The sequence below is a fragment of the Glycine max genome, chromosome 19 (assembly GCF_000004515.6).
Source record: "Glycine max cultivar Williams 82 chromosome 19, Glycine_max_v4.0, whole genome shotgun sequence".
NCBI classification, from domain to species: domain Eukaryota; kingdom Viridiplantae; phylum Streptophyta; class Magnoliopsida; order Fabales; family Fabaceae; genus Glycine; species Glycine max.
This window is the reverse complement of record NC_038255.2, coordinates 1,143,467-1,159,545: the sequence shown is the minus strand read 5'-3', so window position 1 is coordinate 1,159,545 and position 16,079 is coordinate 1,143,467. Positions and strand designations below refer to the sequence as shown.

General features: G+C 31.5%; 2 protein-coding genes across 3 annotated transcripts; both read left to right on the top strand.

The window, feature by feature from the left end:
• The first annotated feature begins 4,504 nt into the window (after positions 1-4,504).
• On the top strand, positions 4,505-10,145 carry LOC100795496 (protein ALTERED XYLOGLUCAN 4-like). 2 transcript variants are annotated; one of them, XM_041012819.1, is made up of 4 exons: positions 4,505-5,110; positions 5,378-5,667; positions 9,083-9,135; positions 9,298-10,145. In XM_041012819.1, the coding sequence occupies exons 1-4, from the start codon at positions 4,819-4,821 to the stop codon at positions 10,019-10,021; spliced, it is 1,359 nt and encodes a 452-aa protein (XP_040868753.1). In that variant the 5' UTR covers positions 4,505-4,818; the 3' UTR covers positions 10,022-10,145. The 2 variants fall into 2 exon arrangements, with proteins under 2 accessions (XP_040868753.1, XP_006603831.1); XM_006603768.4 differs by having other exon boundaries at positions 4,506-5,110; positions 9,083-9,180.
• A 1,103-nt stretch (positions 10,146-11,248) lies between these two features.
• On the top strand, positions 11,249-13,627 carry LOC100802388 (uncharacterized). The gene is made up of 2 exons (XM_006603767.4): positions 11,249-11,916; positions 12,870-13,627. Exons 1-2 carry the CDS (start codon positions 11,368-11,370, stop codon positions 12,873-12,875), a joined length of 555 nt encoding a protein of 184 aa, XP_006603830.1. The 5' UTR covers positions 11,249-11,367; the 3' UTR covers positions 12,876-13,627.
• The last annotated feature ends 2,452 nt before the right edge of the window (positions 13,628-16,079 follow it).

Here is a 16,079-nt window from a genome sequence, read left to right as displayed (position 1 = left end):
TTGTTATCGCCTTGCGCTTTCAACATTTTCTTGTTGGTATCACAACTGGAATTGGTTCGTAGAGTTCCTTTGAATTCTTCGTATATCTAACTAACAGTATATACAGCCGTGTGATTCGTTAGCGCTCATTATATCATAAATGAGTTGTACTAACTACTAAGTGAGCATATATGCATGCGTACAACAAACATGATGCACTCTCCTTCCAAGCAATACTTTCTCTTTTAGCTAAGTCTAGTTCATTGATCCTCGTTGCCGAGTTACTTTAAAAGAAGTGGAAGAATATTGTTTCTTGGAGTATAAAACCCGAACAATATATGCATATATTAGTGGCGTGCTTGTAGTTACGAACGGAATTGTTATTTATCTGTTCTTTCTATTCGTTCCTACAGTGCGTTTGCTCAACACTTTTGTTCTCAGCACCTATCTCTTTAAGAGTTTACACTTGAATAAACTCTTGAATAAGAGCGGTGGAAGGAGAATTCACCATATTGGTTAGATGTTCCTTTTCTTTTTTTGCCCTGCAAGATGTTTCTGAGGGTTGTACTCTATTTATATTTATGATACTAATTGCTCGCCCTTAGGCCAACCATCATACAAAACCTCTTCCACGTCTGAAGCCAATTCAATCGATCGCAAAAATGATTGTGTTCTGTGTTATTAGCCTAAAGAAAGCATGCGCGAGAGAGACAGAGTTTTTCCCTTTCTGGATTTGAATTTCAATGTATTGCTAAACTTGTAAAAATTTGTTGTTTGAATATTATTACTCCAAAAATTATATTGTTGAGTTCTGACCAAATTTAATATAAAAAGTGTACCATCACTAAATCTAAAAGTAGTTGCATATTAGTAAAAAGGGAGGTAAGATGAGAATTTACAAGGAGACAAATATTCCTTAATAGTAACCCAAGCATAAGCTAAATTGTTGAAATAACCGTTACAACAAAAATGTTTTGTTTTTAATTATTGTGTTTGGTAAAGATAAATGAAAAGAAATGAAAATGTCAGAAATAAAAAGAGATGAAAGAGGACATGTAAAAAAAGGAAGGACAGTATTGGAATAGTCATTTTTACTGTGGATTGCTGTTGCTTTCACCTTAATTGTTAAGGTGAAGTTTTTTTGGCCCTGCATCATGTCATGCACTTTCGGCTGTAATTTCATGTGTTTCAAACAACACAGTTTCATAAGAAAGTAAGTGATGAACTATTCCCTTGATTCCATTCATAAGAAGCTTAGAAGATGAGAATATTGTAAATCAAGTTGTATTACAAGCTGGAAACAAAATACAGTAATACATAGCTCTAAACATAAGATGCTTAGAAGACCTGAAGTTTATATCAGTCCCAATTAAAAATACAGTAGTACAAGCTCTAAACATAAGCTGAGCTAACTCGATACTAAACAAAATTCCGTAGTAGAATCTTGGTTATACCATCCCTCCAAGAAAGATTCTCAAGAAAGATGGTATAACCAAGTTACTCAAAATTAATATATGCCACAACACTAATATTATAGCTTCATGTATCCTTATTAATTTAACTGTGTAGTCTTACACACCCCCTACTTTTGCTACAAGAAGTATAGTCACTGTGAAGGAAGACAGAGACATCATTCACCAAATTGGCATGTATCTGTAAGATGATTTTGACATCGTAATTTGTATACAATACGTCAAACTTTCTTGCTTAATGTATATAGGAAGATTCTCCAAGAACAAGAAGCTCAATTAACTGAACATGGGCTCTCTCATGAACAGAATTACCGCTAGGAAGTTATTGATCATCCACAAAAGACAATATTGAGCACACAACTCGCATCTCATCGCCTATTTTAAAGTCCTTTTTGTTACTTTCCTGCATGACAAAGCAAGAATAGGTTGGCACTTGGCAAGTGAATTGAATGGTTCATGAAGAGAAAGAGAATAAATACAATTTAAATAATAGTGGTGTGTGAATTAGAAGTTAAAGGAATTCTTGAGCTTCTGCGAAGTAATGCTACAAAGATCAATAGTTGCAGAAATGGAAATCAAAAAGAAAGAAAGACATCATTTTTTAGTCTGTGAACTTGTGTGTATGAATGATCAGCAAAGCAATTCGATTGAGAAACAGATAATGTATGATAAATGCATCATTATGGCCACTAAAAAACATCTAGCATAGCTAACTAAAAAAATGCCAAATGACTAGAGAATATCTCCTCAACACGAGAGATCTTTTACAGTTACCTTATGTTTAGGTTCCTGCTCATCCCCTTTTGGCCTTTAATTTTGAAGATCAGATTTTGACCTCTTTTTGCATTGAAACTTTTGACTTCTTAACATTTGTATAAGACAAGGGACCTGAATGAGAAGATGGACATCAACATCTCGAGATCTACGAGACTTTGGATTTTGAGATTGAGATTTTGACTTGCTATCCAATTCCATTATGTACATGAGGACTTTTTGAAGAAAAATTCAAGCAGGATGACTTCTCTTCATCACACTCTGCAGCACTGGTTCGGGTTTTGCTTCACCCAAATCAAGATTACTTAAAGACAACTCAAAAGCAGAATTTTGTTTTTCTTGTACACTAGGCACATTCCCAACGGGTGCCCAAATGTTGGTTGTTTCTTTTGCGGACGCAATAGATTATTTGATTATAAGAAATAGTGAAGTCCAATATTAGGTAAGAATAAGAAACTTAAATATTATATAAATAAGGATAAAACTTATAAATTAAAACTTTAAGATTTTGAATTAAAGTATGGTATTAATAATATAAATTTTTTAGACTAAATTATATGAGATTTTGTAAAATTATACACAAATTTCTTACTTTTTTTTACTCTTACATTAGTTTTCTTAATTTTTGAAAATTATATTTTGATTTATAAATTACATTAATTCCTCTTAATTGTTTGAAAAATATTAAACTAGATTTCCCTAATAAGAGATTATTGTAAATGCTAAAAGAAAATAAAAAAAATACTTGAGTATATTCTCAAAATCTGAAGAGTGATTAGTATAATTTACTCAATTTTTTAAATTGATAGTACATAAAAATTATATTCCTTTTTTTTAATCTCTTTTGATTACATCACACATTTTATTCTATATTTTTAAAAGTGTGTTAGGTAAAATATTTCAGTTAATTTATAACTTTTTTTATTAGTTGAAAAATTATTTGACAAACGAAATTTTTTAATGTTTTTTAATAAGCTAATTTTTTTATATTTACTCCATTTGGTCTAAAAGATAATAAAATTTTAATTAATTTTATCTTATTTAATGTTATTATCTCTAAAATATCATTAAGTTTAATTGATGTGTTAATTTGAATAACTTTTTCTTATCCTTGATACAAAGTTTCAATAAAAAGTAAATTAATTTTTTTTAATTGAAATTGATGTAATTAAATATAATTAACTAATTTTATTAATTAGCGTGACATGTTTTTTTTTTTTATATTAGAAGCCAAGAGAGAGTATTTTTTTTTCCTTGAACATATATTATATTTCATTTTTAATCTTTTATATTAATGTAAAATTTATTATTTTTTTATCTTTTATGTAATTTTATATTTTTTAATTACTTCAATATATATAATTATAACAAACCATTAAGATTAAATAATCTAAATTTTCAGCTTTTCACTAATTTTTTTTCCAGTTATTTTTCCAAACATAATCTAATTTTAAAAACCAGTTATCCATGACCATATTCATTCACCACACCAACACTGCAAAAGGGTAGGGATTGCGCCGTGAAATGAGGGTATGTGTATATGGGACTGGTCCTCACACCCAACAAGATCACATGCCACTGCTTAATTGTACCTTGACATGTGTCATATTCCTCCCTTCATGTTAACTTCTGACAAAAAAAAAGTACTTCACTGCCTCCCTTCTTTTGACTTTCTCTTTCACAAGTATTCTGCCCTTTCACAAACAATTATTATTCTCAAATTCCAACGAAACAACAATAAGGGGTTGCTTCTAGAGGACCATCTCCATTCATGGCTTACCATAAACTTGTCATGTATTCATTATTTGATACAAAAATTAGAACCACTAATTAATAATGTTCATTGATGTGAAAAATCAAATTCGTGATCTGCTTCCAAACATTCACTAATTATTATATTTAATGAATTCGAAAAAAGTTTATGATAAAATTAGTCATAAGAAAAGATTCTATTACCCACATAAATTATTTTGTCCTTATTGATACTATACCATATATGTCCGAAAAGGATCACAAAGAAACAAAAATAACATTAATTTAGTCATTACTGATTTTTAATATATTATTCATATTTTTAAACACTTTCAATCAATTAGAAATACTCTTAAATATAATCTTAAACCATCTTATTATACATAACAATCCATAATTACATGACAATTAATATACAAATATTTTATACTATAGATACATTTTAATAATTTTTTTAACTAATTATCTTTGAAGGGATATATATTGGATTGAAATTAAAAATAATACTATAACAAGAATGTAATCAAACAAGAAAATAAGTATTCCTTGCTGGAAAATAGAACAGGAAAAAACAATTTTGCCTATCTTTTCTATCTTGGTTTTTCCATATCAACATTGTGTACAAATGGTATAGCATAAAAATTATTCGTGTCCGAATATTATTTCCCTTTTAACATATTCCCGAGTTTCAGTGTTTCACAATGGCAGTTACAAAATACATAACCTTCTTAAGACCAAAATTTCCTCCGATTATGATTTTGAATTCTTATGGTTCTCTTCTCTAACATTATTAAACAGAACCCCACCATTCTCTCTCCTCTTTCTCTCTAGTGTGAGAGGGATGTTGGAGAAGACCATGAAGACATCTAGTACGATGTTTCAGGACAAGTATCATAATCATAGCACTGGCAAAAGGGAGAGATGTCTGAGTCTGACCTTAGGGAAGGGAGTGCCTTTTGTTTTGACCTCTCTCTTAATGGCTTCAATTTTTAGTTTTTTCTTCCTCTATAATCCATACCCTTTAACCCTCGCACCCCATCAAGGCCATGACATGCTTGAAAATCCCTCTCCAAAGCAAGAAGAACATGTCATCACAACAACAACAAAGGTTTCACCTTCCAAACCACAAAAGGGTATGTCTCAAAAATCATCACACTCAAGATCATGATTGGATTTTAAAAAAATGGTCCGCGATCACGATTTCGGATGCAATGTTAACACAATTGTGGCTACAAATGTGTTCAATTTCTCACAAAATCGAGGATTGTGATAAAATTGTGATCACGGTTGTAATTTAAAACCTTGGTCATGGTCATGATTACCATTTATGTAGGCTAATTTGATTTTGTTGTTCTTAATTTCCCTTACATAAATTTGTGTACTTTTTTTTTGGAGGGCAGAACAGAAAACATGTGACCTTTCTAAGGGTCACTGGGTACCAGCTTTGGGAGGGTCATCAACCTATTACACCAATTCAAGCTGCACCACAATCCCTGATAGCAAAAACTGTTTCAAGCAAGGGAGAATGGACAGTGATTTTCTCAATTGGAAATGGAAGCCTGAACAATGTGATCTTCCAAGGTTCCACGCCAGAACCTTCCTCCACATGGTTCGTGCCAAGAAAATGGCTTTCATTGGAGATTCTGTGGCCAGAAACCATGTGGATTCCCTCCTCTGCCTCTTGTCACAGGTTAGTGTCTAACTCTAATACTTATGGAAATTTAAGAGATTTGGTATTGCTACTAAGAAATCCTTTTTTTATCTCTTTTAGTGTATCCAAACTTTTTAACTATCAACATATAAAATAATTGCACTAAAATCCTTGGATTTACAACTCTAGTAATTAAGGGATTTTTTTTTCTTTCGTTTAACTTGTAGAAATTATTACATGCTTCATGACTATTATATGATTTTAACTAATATCTACCTATACTTAATTAAATAAATTAAAAATCTTAATTATATATCGTGTAAAAATTGATTGAGACCATAAATAAAAAATGTAATAAAATTTTCCCCCCATACCCAACCATCTTTTCAAGTGTATCGATCCTTTTACACGTTGCACACTGCGTAACACACAGTTTTGGCTTTTGATGGAGGTGAAATTCTTTGGTTGCGTAGAAAGGGGAATGTGATTCCTGTCAACAAAATCGAAGGGAAGATGGAAAGGAATAAAAAGGGAAAATATGCTTGAATGTGATGCCACATATAAATGTCTCTTATCACTACACCTTTTATTTTGTCTCTTTTGTCTTTGACTACTATAATTGAGAGTAATTTTTTGTGCCGCAATAGTAGTTAGATTAAGCTTTTTTAAAAAGTGACTATTTCAAAATTCAACTTAGGAAGTGTTGGGTATGAAAAACAAAAGTAAAAGAGAGAAAAAAGTCTTCGAGAATTTTTTTCTAAATTATTTAACCACTTTAAGTTATTTTCAAACATATTTCTTATTTTTTTTCTTTTTTATTATCTTATCATAATTCCTCCATTTAGGTCCTTTTACATATTTTTACACTCATTTGCTGGTATAATAGTTAGTTTCATGATATATTTTAGTTCAATTAGTTAACTTAGCTTATCATCAGCTTCAAGTTCCCCCTCTCAAAAAAGAAAAAAAGAAGCTTCCAGTTTCCTTAGTTTTTTACCTTCTAATTAACTTTTTAATTTCCAATCAATTTATTTGCTAGTTTTGTTAAATACCCCACAAAAAATTCATTACCAAAAAAAATACCCCAAAATTAAGAACTCTCCTCTAATGGGACGTTGCGTGATAATTAATAGTATGCAATATTGTAGGCATGTGTGAGTAAAGTGATCGATTCAGTGGCCATAAGTTTCAAAATTTAATTAATGCCAAATTTACTTTGTTTGTTGATGGTGGTGGGAAGACTTGAATACCGTTTTTAAAGGATTAATAATTAATTGTCAAAATGGCCGCTGATTATGTTCAATTGACTCCAATAATCTATAGAATTATTGAACAATCATCAGTATATATTAATTAGAATAATTCCAATACTTAATGAATATCATTAATAATTTTCTCAATTATTTAAAACTTTTAGTATTTGCATGTACTAAAATGTTTTAGTTAATTTAAAAAAGTAATCATTTTTTAATTCTTAAAATAATAAATATACACTTTATTTCTATGTAATTACTGAATTACTTAACCATTATCTTTACAATTTTTTTAGCAAATACTATTATTTTAATAATAATACAGTATTACGTGCTTTTTGAAATTTTCAATATATTAAATATTTTACTTTTATTAATATTTTTATGTAATTCAAATAATATTAGAAAGACATAATAATACAATATTGCTTATTTAAAAATTCAGACAACTTGGTGAATAAAGTTATGGCACATGCAAGTTCAAACTCCGAAATATACTTCCCTCGTGCAGAAAGAACAAGAAGGGAATTTGTCAGCAGAAAAGTGTAAGAGCTAGGGACTCACTCGAGTAAATAACTTCTGAGCCAATCCATTTTGAGAAGAGAAATTTTCGCACGTGTAGATTTTGATACAATCCACCTAATCACTTTCATTACCAGCTTTCATTTTAAGTCAGTTTTATAAGAATCTGGGCTTCTGTGTTGTCTTTCCTGTGTTGTCCTTGTTGTCTCTTTAAAATTATACCATTTTAATAATTTTAAAAATTAAATATTATCATTAAATATTAATATAAGTGTCATGCAAATGTTATTTTGATGGGACAATAAAGAAGTCAAATTCATTGTTTAATCAAAATCAAAGATTATTAAGTAGGTGTGATATCTCTCGGCCGATTTGGTTGTTAGAGAAACTAATATTTTACAATTTTTGATAATTAGATTTTATTTATTACTAACTTTCTATGCATAAAAATATATCCTATTTTTTTTGTCCCAATTGTTTTATATCTTCATATCTATAAGTTTATAATATAATCAAGAGATGATTTACACATTAAAAAACATATTCTTATTGTTATACTACTATTTAATTTGATAAATCAAACAATCTCAAGTCTAGCGCTTCGTGATTGGGAAATGATTTGGTTAATTTGTGGTATAAACATATAATGTCATCATATCAATTTTTATCAGTAGCATGACATCAATAGTTGAAATTGTATGATTCTTTTCTCTCTTCCTTTATTATTTTCCTCACGATGACGTGTTTTATATAGAGTTGATAATCAAGTAAAGTAATATTGTAAGATGATTTTTTTACTTCAACCTCAATATACATTTCTACAGTACTATAAACACATAGTAATTCGTATTCTTCATTTTTCTCTACTTATGATATCAAATATTTATCCATCTTCTTTTCTTATATTGTTGAGAGTGTCTTCAAGGGGTGCATTAATATTCTCTACCCATCATTTTATTTTTTACTTATCCCAAAAATTATTATACCCTCTAGTTTGTGAAAATAAATGAATAATCAGCCATTTCATGTCATAGGATCATAATCTGGGGTTGAATATGACACTGAATGATTGTATATAATAAATAATAAACAATTTCCTTAATGAATAATGATATTGAATTCACATAAGAATAGCATTATAATACTCCCCCACTGGTGCCCTGTTTGTAATATATGTTACTTTTGTCGTAAAAAAAATTATAATACTTCTTTGTCTTTATTTATAAGATAATTTTAATTTTTTTGTACCCTTTTATAAAATTTTATTTCATTTGTCTAGTGAATTAAGTATTTTTTTATACTAAAATATCCTGAATATTGTCTTTTAATTTCTCTTTTATAGACTTCCAAAAGTATTAAAGGATAAATTTAGAAAAATAATATAATTATCAACAAATTTAATGCTAATAACTAAATTTTACCGATTTCTTAATAAAAGTAAATTACTCAATAAAATCTTATAAATTGGGACGAAAAAAGTTAATAAACACTCATGCACAGTTTAGTACGTGTATATACCTAGTCAATATATATATTTTCATTTTCTTAAATATTTTCTTATCATATCTATATATTTTTTTCTAGATATATATCTAAATAGCTAGGACAAGTATCTATGCATCTTTTTTCAGCTTTTCACAAGGGGTGTGATTAACTATATTTTCTTTGAAATCATGCAGGATGAAATTCCAAAGGACGTTTACAAGGACTCAGAAGACAGGTTTCGCAAATGGTATTTCCCCATCCACGATTTCACTCTCACGATGCTGTGGAGCAGGTTTTCATAGTTTTTTTTTTTAATCAGCAAATATTAATTATTAATTTTTTATTAACAAGAAGATATCGAACTTGTGAATTTTTATTTAACCACATAATCAATCTTATATCTTCATAGGTTTCTCATAGTAGGCGAGGAGAGAATGGTAAACGGCACAGGCACTAGCATTTTCGACATGCACCTCGACAAGGTCGACAAAGATTGGGCCAAAGAACTTCCCAACCTAGACTACGCAATAATCTCAGCGGGACACTGGTTTTTCCGAGTAATGCACCTCCATGAAGCAGGAAAACAAGTAGGTTGTGTCTATTGCAACGAAGAAAACATCACAAGCTACAATCCAGACTTCACCATAAGGAAAGCATTCAGAACAGCCTTCAGACACATCAATGCATGCAAGGAATGTGGGAGAAAAAAAATGGTGACAGTGTTGAGGACTTTTGCACCAGCACACTTTGAGAATGGAGTATGGAACACTGGAGGGTATTGCAATAGAACAGGTCCTGTGAGTGAGAGTGAGGTTGATTTTGGAAAGTTTGATTGGGAAGTGAGGGGTATTCAGATGGAGGAGTTTGAGAGAGCAAGGAGAGAAGGCACTATGGGAAAATTAGGGCATAATAATAATAATAATAATAATAATAATAATAATAGGTTTGAGATGGTGGATGTTGCTAGGGCTATGTTGATGAGGCCAGATGGGCACCCTGGGGAGCATTGGGGGAATAAGTGGATGAAGGGTTATAATGATTGTACCCATTGGTGCCTTCCTGGTCCTGTTGATGTGTGGAGTGAGTTGTTGCTTGCTGTGCTCAAAAGAGAGGCTGGGATGGTGGTGGCATGACTTTTGAACTTAATTGATTAGGGTTAAACATTATTATTATTTACATGAAGATAAATAAATAGATACATTTATATGTAATTAGAACCCACAGAAAGTTCATAACAACCATAAATAAATTAATATACATCATTCTTTTTCCTTGTACATATTGTTTCAAATATAAATAAATTTTAATTATTTCTTGTTTTATTTAATTCTGATGAAAAGTAAGTTAAGAAAAAATATTTATTTTTTCATTAAAAATGACACAATTTAATCAAATTAATAATTTTTTTAAATAGTGTGAATCATTTTTTTTATAATCAAGTAATTAATAATATGATTGTCGACCTTTTTATTATCGAAGGGATAATAGTATTGTCTTAATTATCACTTGTTCTATTGTGTGGTCGAATAGGTTCCAATTGTGAATGCCGATGCTGAAATTAATTACGGATAGATGTTGTGAACAAAATTTTGGTCAACGATGTTGTGAACAAAATACTACAACATTAGGTGGTTTAGAATCATTATGTTTTAATTCATCTTCATACAACACATAATGACATGAGTATCAATATTTTGTTTTTTAAAATTAAAAACTTGAATATACCATGTAACACAAGAATAATACTAGCTTGTTACTTCTATTATATTCTCTTACAAATCCTTTTACTACCTTAATTTTATGGTAAAGTTAAAAATATTTTTACTTTTCATTCAATACTTATCATAAAAAGTAGCAAGAGAATTTGTAAAAAAATATAATAAAAAAATTTAACATTACTCATTACACAATGGTCCGAGATTATGTAAAGCTACAACAATATTACAACCATTTGCATATATTTTTATTTATAATATTATACAAACTTTTAGTCATTTTATAAGATTTACTCCATCATTAAAATCAACAATTATAACCATATATACATATATAACTTCTGGTCACACTTTCTAGATAAATTATTATTAAATTGTTTAACTTTAATATGATTAACTATTTCTAATGAGATTCTTTCTTTTAATTCATGTTTTTTTTTTTTTTTTTATCTACAACCAAGATCAAATTGAAGATGTTACTTAAAAAAACTGAATTCAATATCCATCAAACCAACAACAAGTTATTGTTTATTGTTTTGGCGTACGTACGTATATAGCTCTCTTTAGCGTGATAGCTAATTATTTTCCAATTTAGGTATGATGGAAAGTGCAAGTTTGGGGGCTTTAAAAAGCAACTTTCCTATCGCAAACGCAAAACAAAGCCCAACTCAGTAACACTCTTCACTTCACAACCAACCATCCATTCTTTCACACACAGATCTGAGTTAGGTTAGGTTTATTTTGAAAACAAAAAAAAATCCCCAATGTCGCAGCAATTAGGGTTCGCGATCGAGCTATACCTAGACCCTGCGTTGGAGAATCAGGTTCTGAAAGCATGGAACGTTCTTGCGAGAAGACAAATCAGCACGCACCTGATAGAAATGGAGTCTCGGCCACACATAACCCTATTCTCGGCGCCATTTCTAGAACCTTCGAAGCTCGAATCTCTCCTGAAAGGCTTCGCATCGAAGCACGATCCTCTCCCTCTCACCTTCTCTTCCCTCGCCACTTTCCCCAACGACCCCGACAACCTCCTCTTCCTCGCCCCAACCCCTTCCCTCTCACTCCTCCACCTTCAGTCACAGCTCTGTGACGCTATCAGAAAAGAAGGCCTCGAAATCGGTGACGATTACGCTTTCAATTCCTGGATCCCTTATTGCTCCGTTGCACACCATGTCCCCAAAAACAGAATGCCTGAGGCTTTCTCCCTCTTGAGGGAACTCAAGCTTCCGGTTTCCGGTTACGCCATGGATATCGCTCTCGTTCAGTTCTCTCCGGTTCGGGAAATCTTCTCGTTTGTGCTCGGCAACAACGTAGACTCCTGACCTACGGTTTTTTTTTATTACTCTATAGTTGCTAATTTCTATTTTTCACCTGCAAATTGAGATTAATCTGTTTATGGGTCACTCATGTCTATTTTGTTTGGTGTTTATCAGCCACTAGGAGGAAACATAGGCACTTGCTATTAGTATGTTACAATGAGAAGTTATGGGATAGTATGGTAATGACTTGGGTGTCTGTTAGTGTGGTCTATACATGTTTTATTGCTGATTTAATTTCTTCTAATTTTCATAGACTGCGTAATTGGTATTGAAATTCCTGGAAAATATTTTAATAGTAAATGTATTTTGTTTCTTTAATGATTTTAGACATGATAACTTTCTGCAAATCCAAAGTTTTCACCCATGTGCAACATTTGCATTCTTGGCTCATGCATCAGCTGACAGATCTGATTATTTGATTCTATTTTACAAAACTGTCCCAACCATCTCTCTGCTTATTGATCTGTTCTTTGATTTATGATAACTGTTTTCATTTGCTCTTTTTTTTTTCTTTCTTTCTAATATGGTAGGTTTTCCTTATCTTCAATTAATTGAGGTCATTGGATTGTTCTCTGTATGAGCTGTGAAATAATCATTCAGTTTTCCTGGTGGTCTGTGTGACCTCTGTTATTGGGTTGCTTATATCTTCATTAACATTTGGTAGCACAAGAGTATCAAACTTTCTGGAGTTTTCTGTTGTTTAATTTAACCTTTTGGGAATATGGAATGCAATCCCCCATTTAAACAATTAATACCCTTCATTTACAAGTAGTGGACAGTAACAGTGATTTACATTGCCTCCTTTGGCAACTTGGTGTAAAACTTATTTACAATTATATGCATGCTCATCATTTATGATTAGAATATATAGCTTCAATTTGGTATTGCTGATTACTTCACTCTCATATATCTAGTAATTTGTGAAAATATTTTTTTTTGGACAGAGTTGAGATACCAGTCTCAGGAGTGCTTGCCGGTGTGCTGGACCTCTTCAAGTTCATGTGACCCATCATATGTTCAGAATTTCTAACTGAATGGCTGGAGTAGACTGAAATAGTTCAGCATCCAATGCTGATTCTGAATGGTTCTATTTTGTTTTTGAATAGTAAGCTGTTTGATTTGTGTCCATAACTCTTCTTCCTGTCGGATTTTCCCATGGCAGTTGTCTCTGGTTCTCTGTGTCGTCCTGTATGTTGGGCTATATGAAGTCTAGTAGTGGCACGAATATATGTGTGCTACTTATAGGAATCGCTAGTAATGCTACTTACACCACCGCATAACTGCTAATGTGACTGCATATGAGTTATGATTTCTACCAAAGGCTCTCACCCTTTTTTTTTCTTGCTTAAACTCTGACGCAGACACATTAGCAGTTGTGCTGGGATTGATTGTGTAAATAGCTTTTCTCATAAATACCCATCATTTCTGGGAAAAGTAAAGAAATGCTGTTTGTTTTAGCATTTTATATTTCATCAATTTTAGTCTATACTTTTTATTCTTAGGTTTATAAGAACAGTTAATACTTTGGTGGATGGTAAATTGGTAATCCATTTGAGTTCTTATCCATGGTCGTAGTCTGGCAGTCCCCAAGCTATTTGCTGTGGTCCATAAGTAACTCCATTTTAGGCTGTATGGTACATTCCTTTTTTAGTATGTGTTGTAATCTGACGATTTTAAAATAATTATATTTAATTTCAAACCACTTTGTAGTTGTAAATGTATGAGTTTCATTGTAAAAATATCCTGTTCTTATTTTTTCGTCATTAAGCTTGCAAATTTTGTAAATACTTGTGAAGTACTGATACATAAAAATCAAAAGTACATCAATATTGTACGCATTCCTGAAAGTGATTCTAGTAACAAAGCCTTGTCTCGCTAACTACACCAGAATGAACCAAAGCTGGAAAAAAATAATATTGATACAAGTTATTGCGTTTCGCTACTACGTCCTTTGCATCCCTGTTAGTGTTAACTATTAAGTGTCACCAAACAACTTGGATGATGACAGTAACTGTACTAGATTGCTTTAGAAATATCTAAGCGAGACAATCTTGTTTGCAATAATTAATTAAGCTTGAATTTAAACAATATTTAGACTTCGAAGCAAAAGACACTTTATAATTTCAGTTGACAAGTCACAGATGATATATTATGTGTTGTTTTGTCTACATCCATAATGGAAAGAAAATTATTGAAAAATGTTTTGTTAAAGTTTATAATAACTTATTTGTTGTTAGGTCCGAAGCAAATATCATAGTTGAGAAAGTGCCAATTCGAGCTAGTCTAGTTGCCATTATTGACTCTTAACCAGAACCTAGTTTATCTAGAACTCTGACGGATATTTTCATCGGCCGCAAACGTCCATCCACACGACTTCCAGAATTCATATTCTTCGGACATGGAGCAAAAAACAACCTCCGGTAGAAGATCTGAGGGGAAGAAAGATTCAAGACATACAAAAACTGAGAATTTAGGAAATCACATTTTGTGGTCCTTGAACTAATTAGTCCTCAAGATTTGTGAAGTGGTGAACTAATTTGATCAATGAAATGCATATCGGGTGATGAAGGACATAAAATTTCTACCATTCCGGGACTAAAATGACCAGCGCTATATATTTGAGGACGAATTTGACTGTGTGGTAAAGTACAAGAACCAATGCCAAATTAAAGCTAAAATGGGAACTTTGATCCTCTACCAGCAAGACTTCATCATAAACGAGTACACAATAAACATTTCCACGGTAATGTATCTTAAGCTACATGTATTGACAAAGAAGTGATGGAAACCAATAGCATTTTAGCTGAAGATAGATGAATCCACGGTAATTACTTATAGCTGAAGCATGTTAATAGATATGGAGTCACAAATCCCCAATAATTAACTGACTAAATTAAGGTGGTTTGCATTTCGTAATCCCCAAAGACTGAATTAAAGTATTCAACTAGAGTTTGAAATTCTATATGCTACTGGGTACCAAATGTGAATTTACATATAGGCATACTTCAGATTCACAGACAGTTATCATGTCCAAAAACACCAGATACCAATTAGTAAAAAATTGCACATGTTATATCAACAACTTTCAAATTGTTATTTCCATAAATTAAGCACGAGGTAAACACTTTGCACATTAAAGTATGTCACAGGAATACCAATACCATTTTAGATAGGTTATGAAGAGTAGGATAAATAAAAACAGCAACAACAGATATATTGGTCATGATAATAGATCTTATTTTGTAACAATCATTTTCTTCTTCATGTAATATGCCACTGGCAAATCAAAGTCCATTACCATGTTTTCTAATATCTGACAAGCACATAATAGAATAAACATGAACAGGCTCTAAACACAATTAACAGACAAGAACTTTGCATGATACAAGCTTCAAATGCCTAAAGAGAACTTGCATTATTAATATATCTATAAGCCAAGAGTAGAGAACAACATAGTGACATGCACTCTGTATTACCAATACCATACTCAACCGACAATATCATGAGATACTAAAAACTAAAGAATAATACCAAGTCAGTTTCAATGACAAGAAAGTTTTAGCAGTGAATATAATCCTACCAGAAGAATAAAAGGCATATAAATCTCCACAGACATTTTATAAGAAAGTTTAGTACTCCTACCAGAAGAATAAAAGGCATATAAATCTCCACATAACATCGCCTTTTTACTCCCACCAAACTTTCCAAAACTAGCCCTAAATTATTCCTCCAAATATTGAGAGCAAGGCTCTAAAAAACTTTCCAAAACTAGCCCTAAATTATTCCTCCAAATATTGAGAGCAAGGCTCTAAAAAACAGTCACGACCATAATTGAGGCCACAACATTAAGTTTTTGAAGTCTCCGTGACTAAATATACTGATATACGTTGCAATTGTGACTGCATTGGAACCACATTTCCGGTTGTATCAGTCACATTTGTCCACAACTTTCCAAAACACCACAAAGGTTGTGACAAAAATTACAACTGTGACCACAATTTAAAAACCTTGATTGAGAGCATATCCAGAATCTCTTCAATTACGGACTTCAGCATCAGAGTGTCTTTTACAGGTATTGTATCCAGCTTTCCCAGCATGATCTTGGACGATTTTGGACCTCACTCTTTCTTCCAGCATATTTCAAACAAATCAAC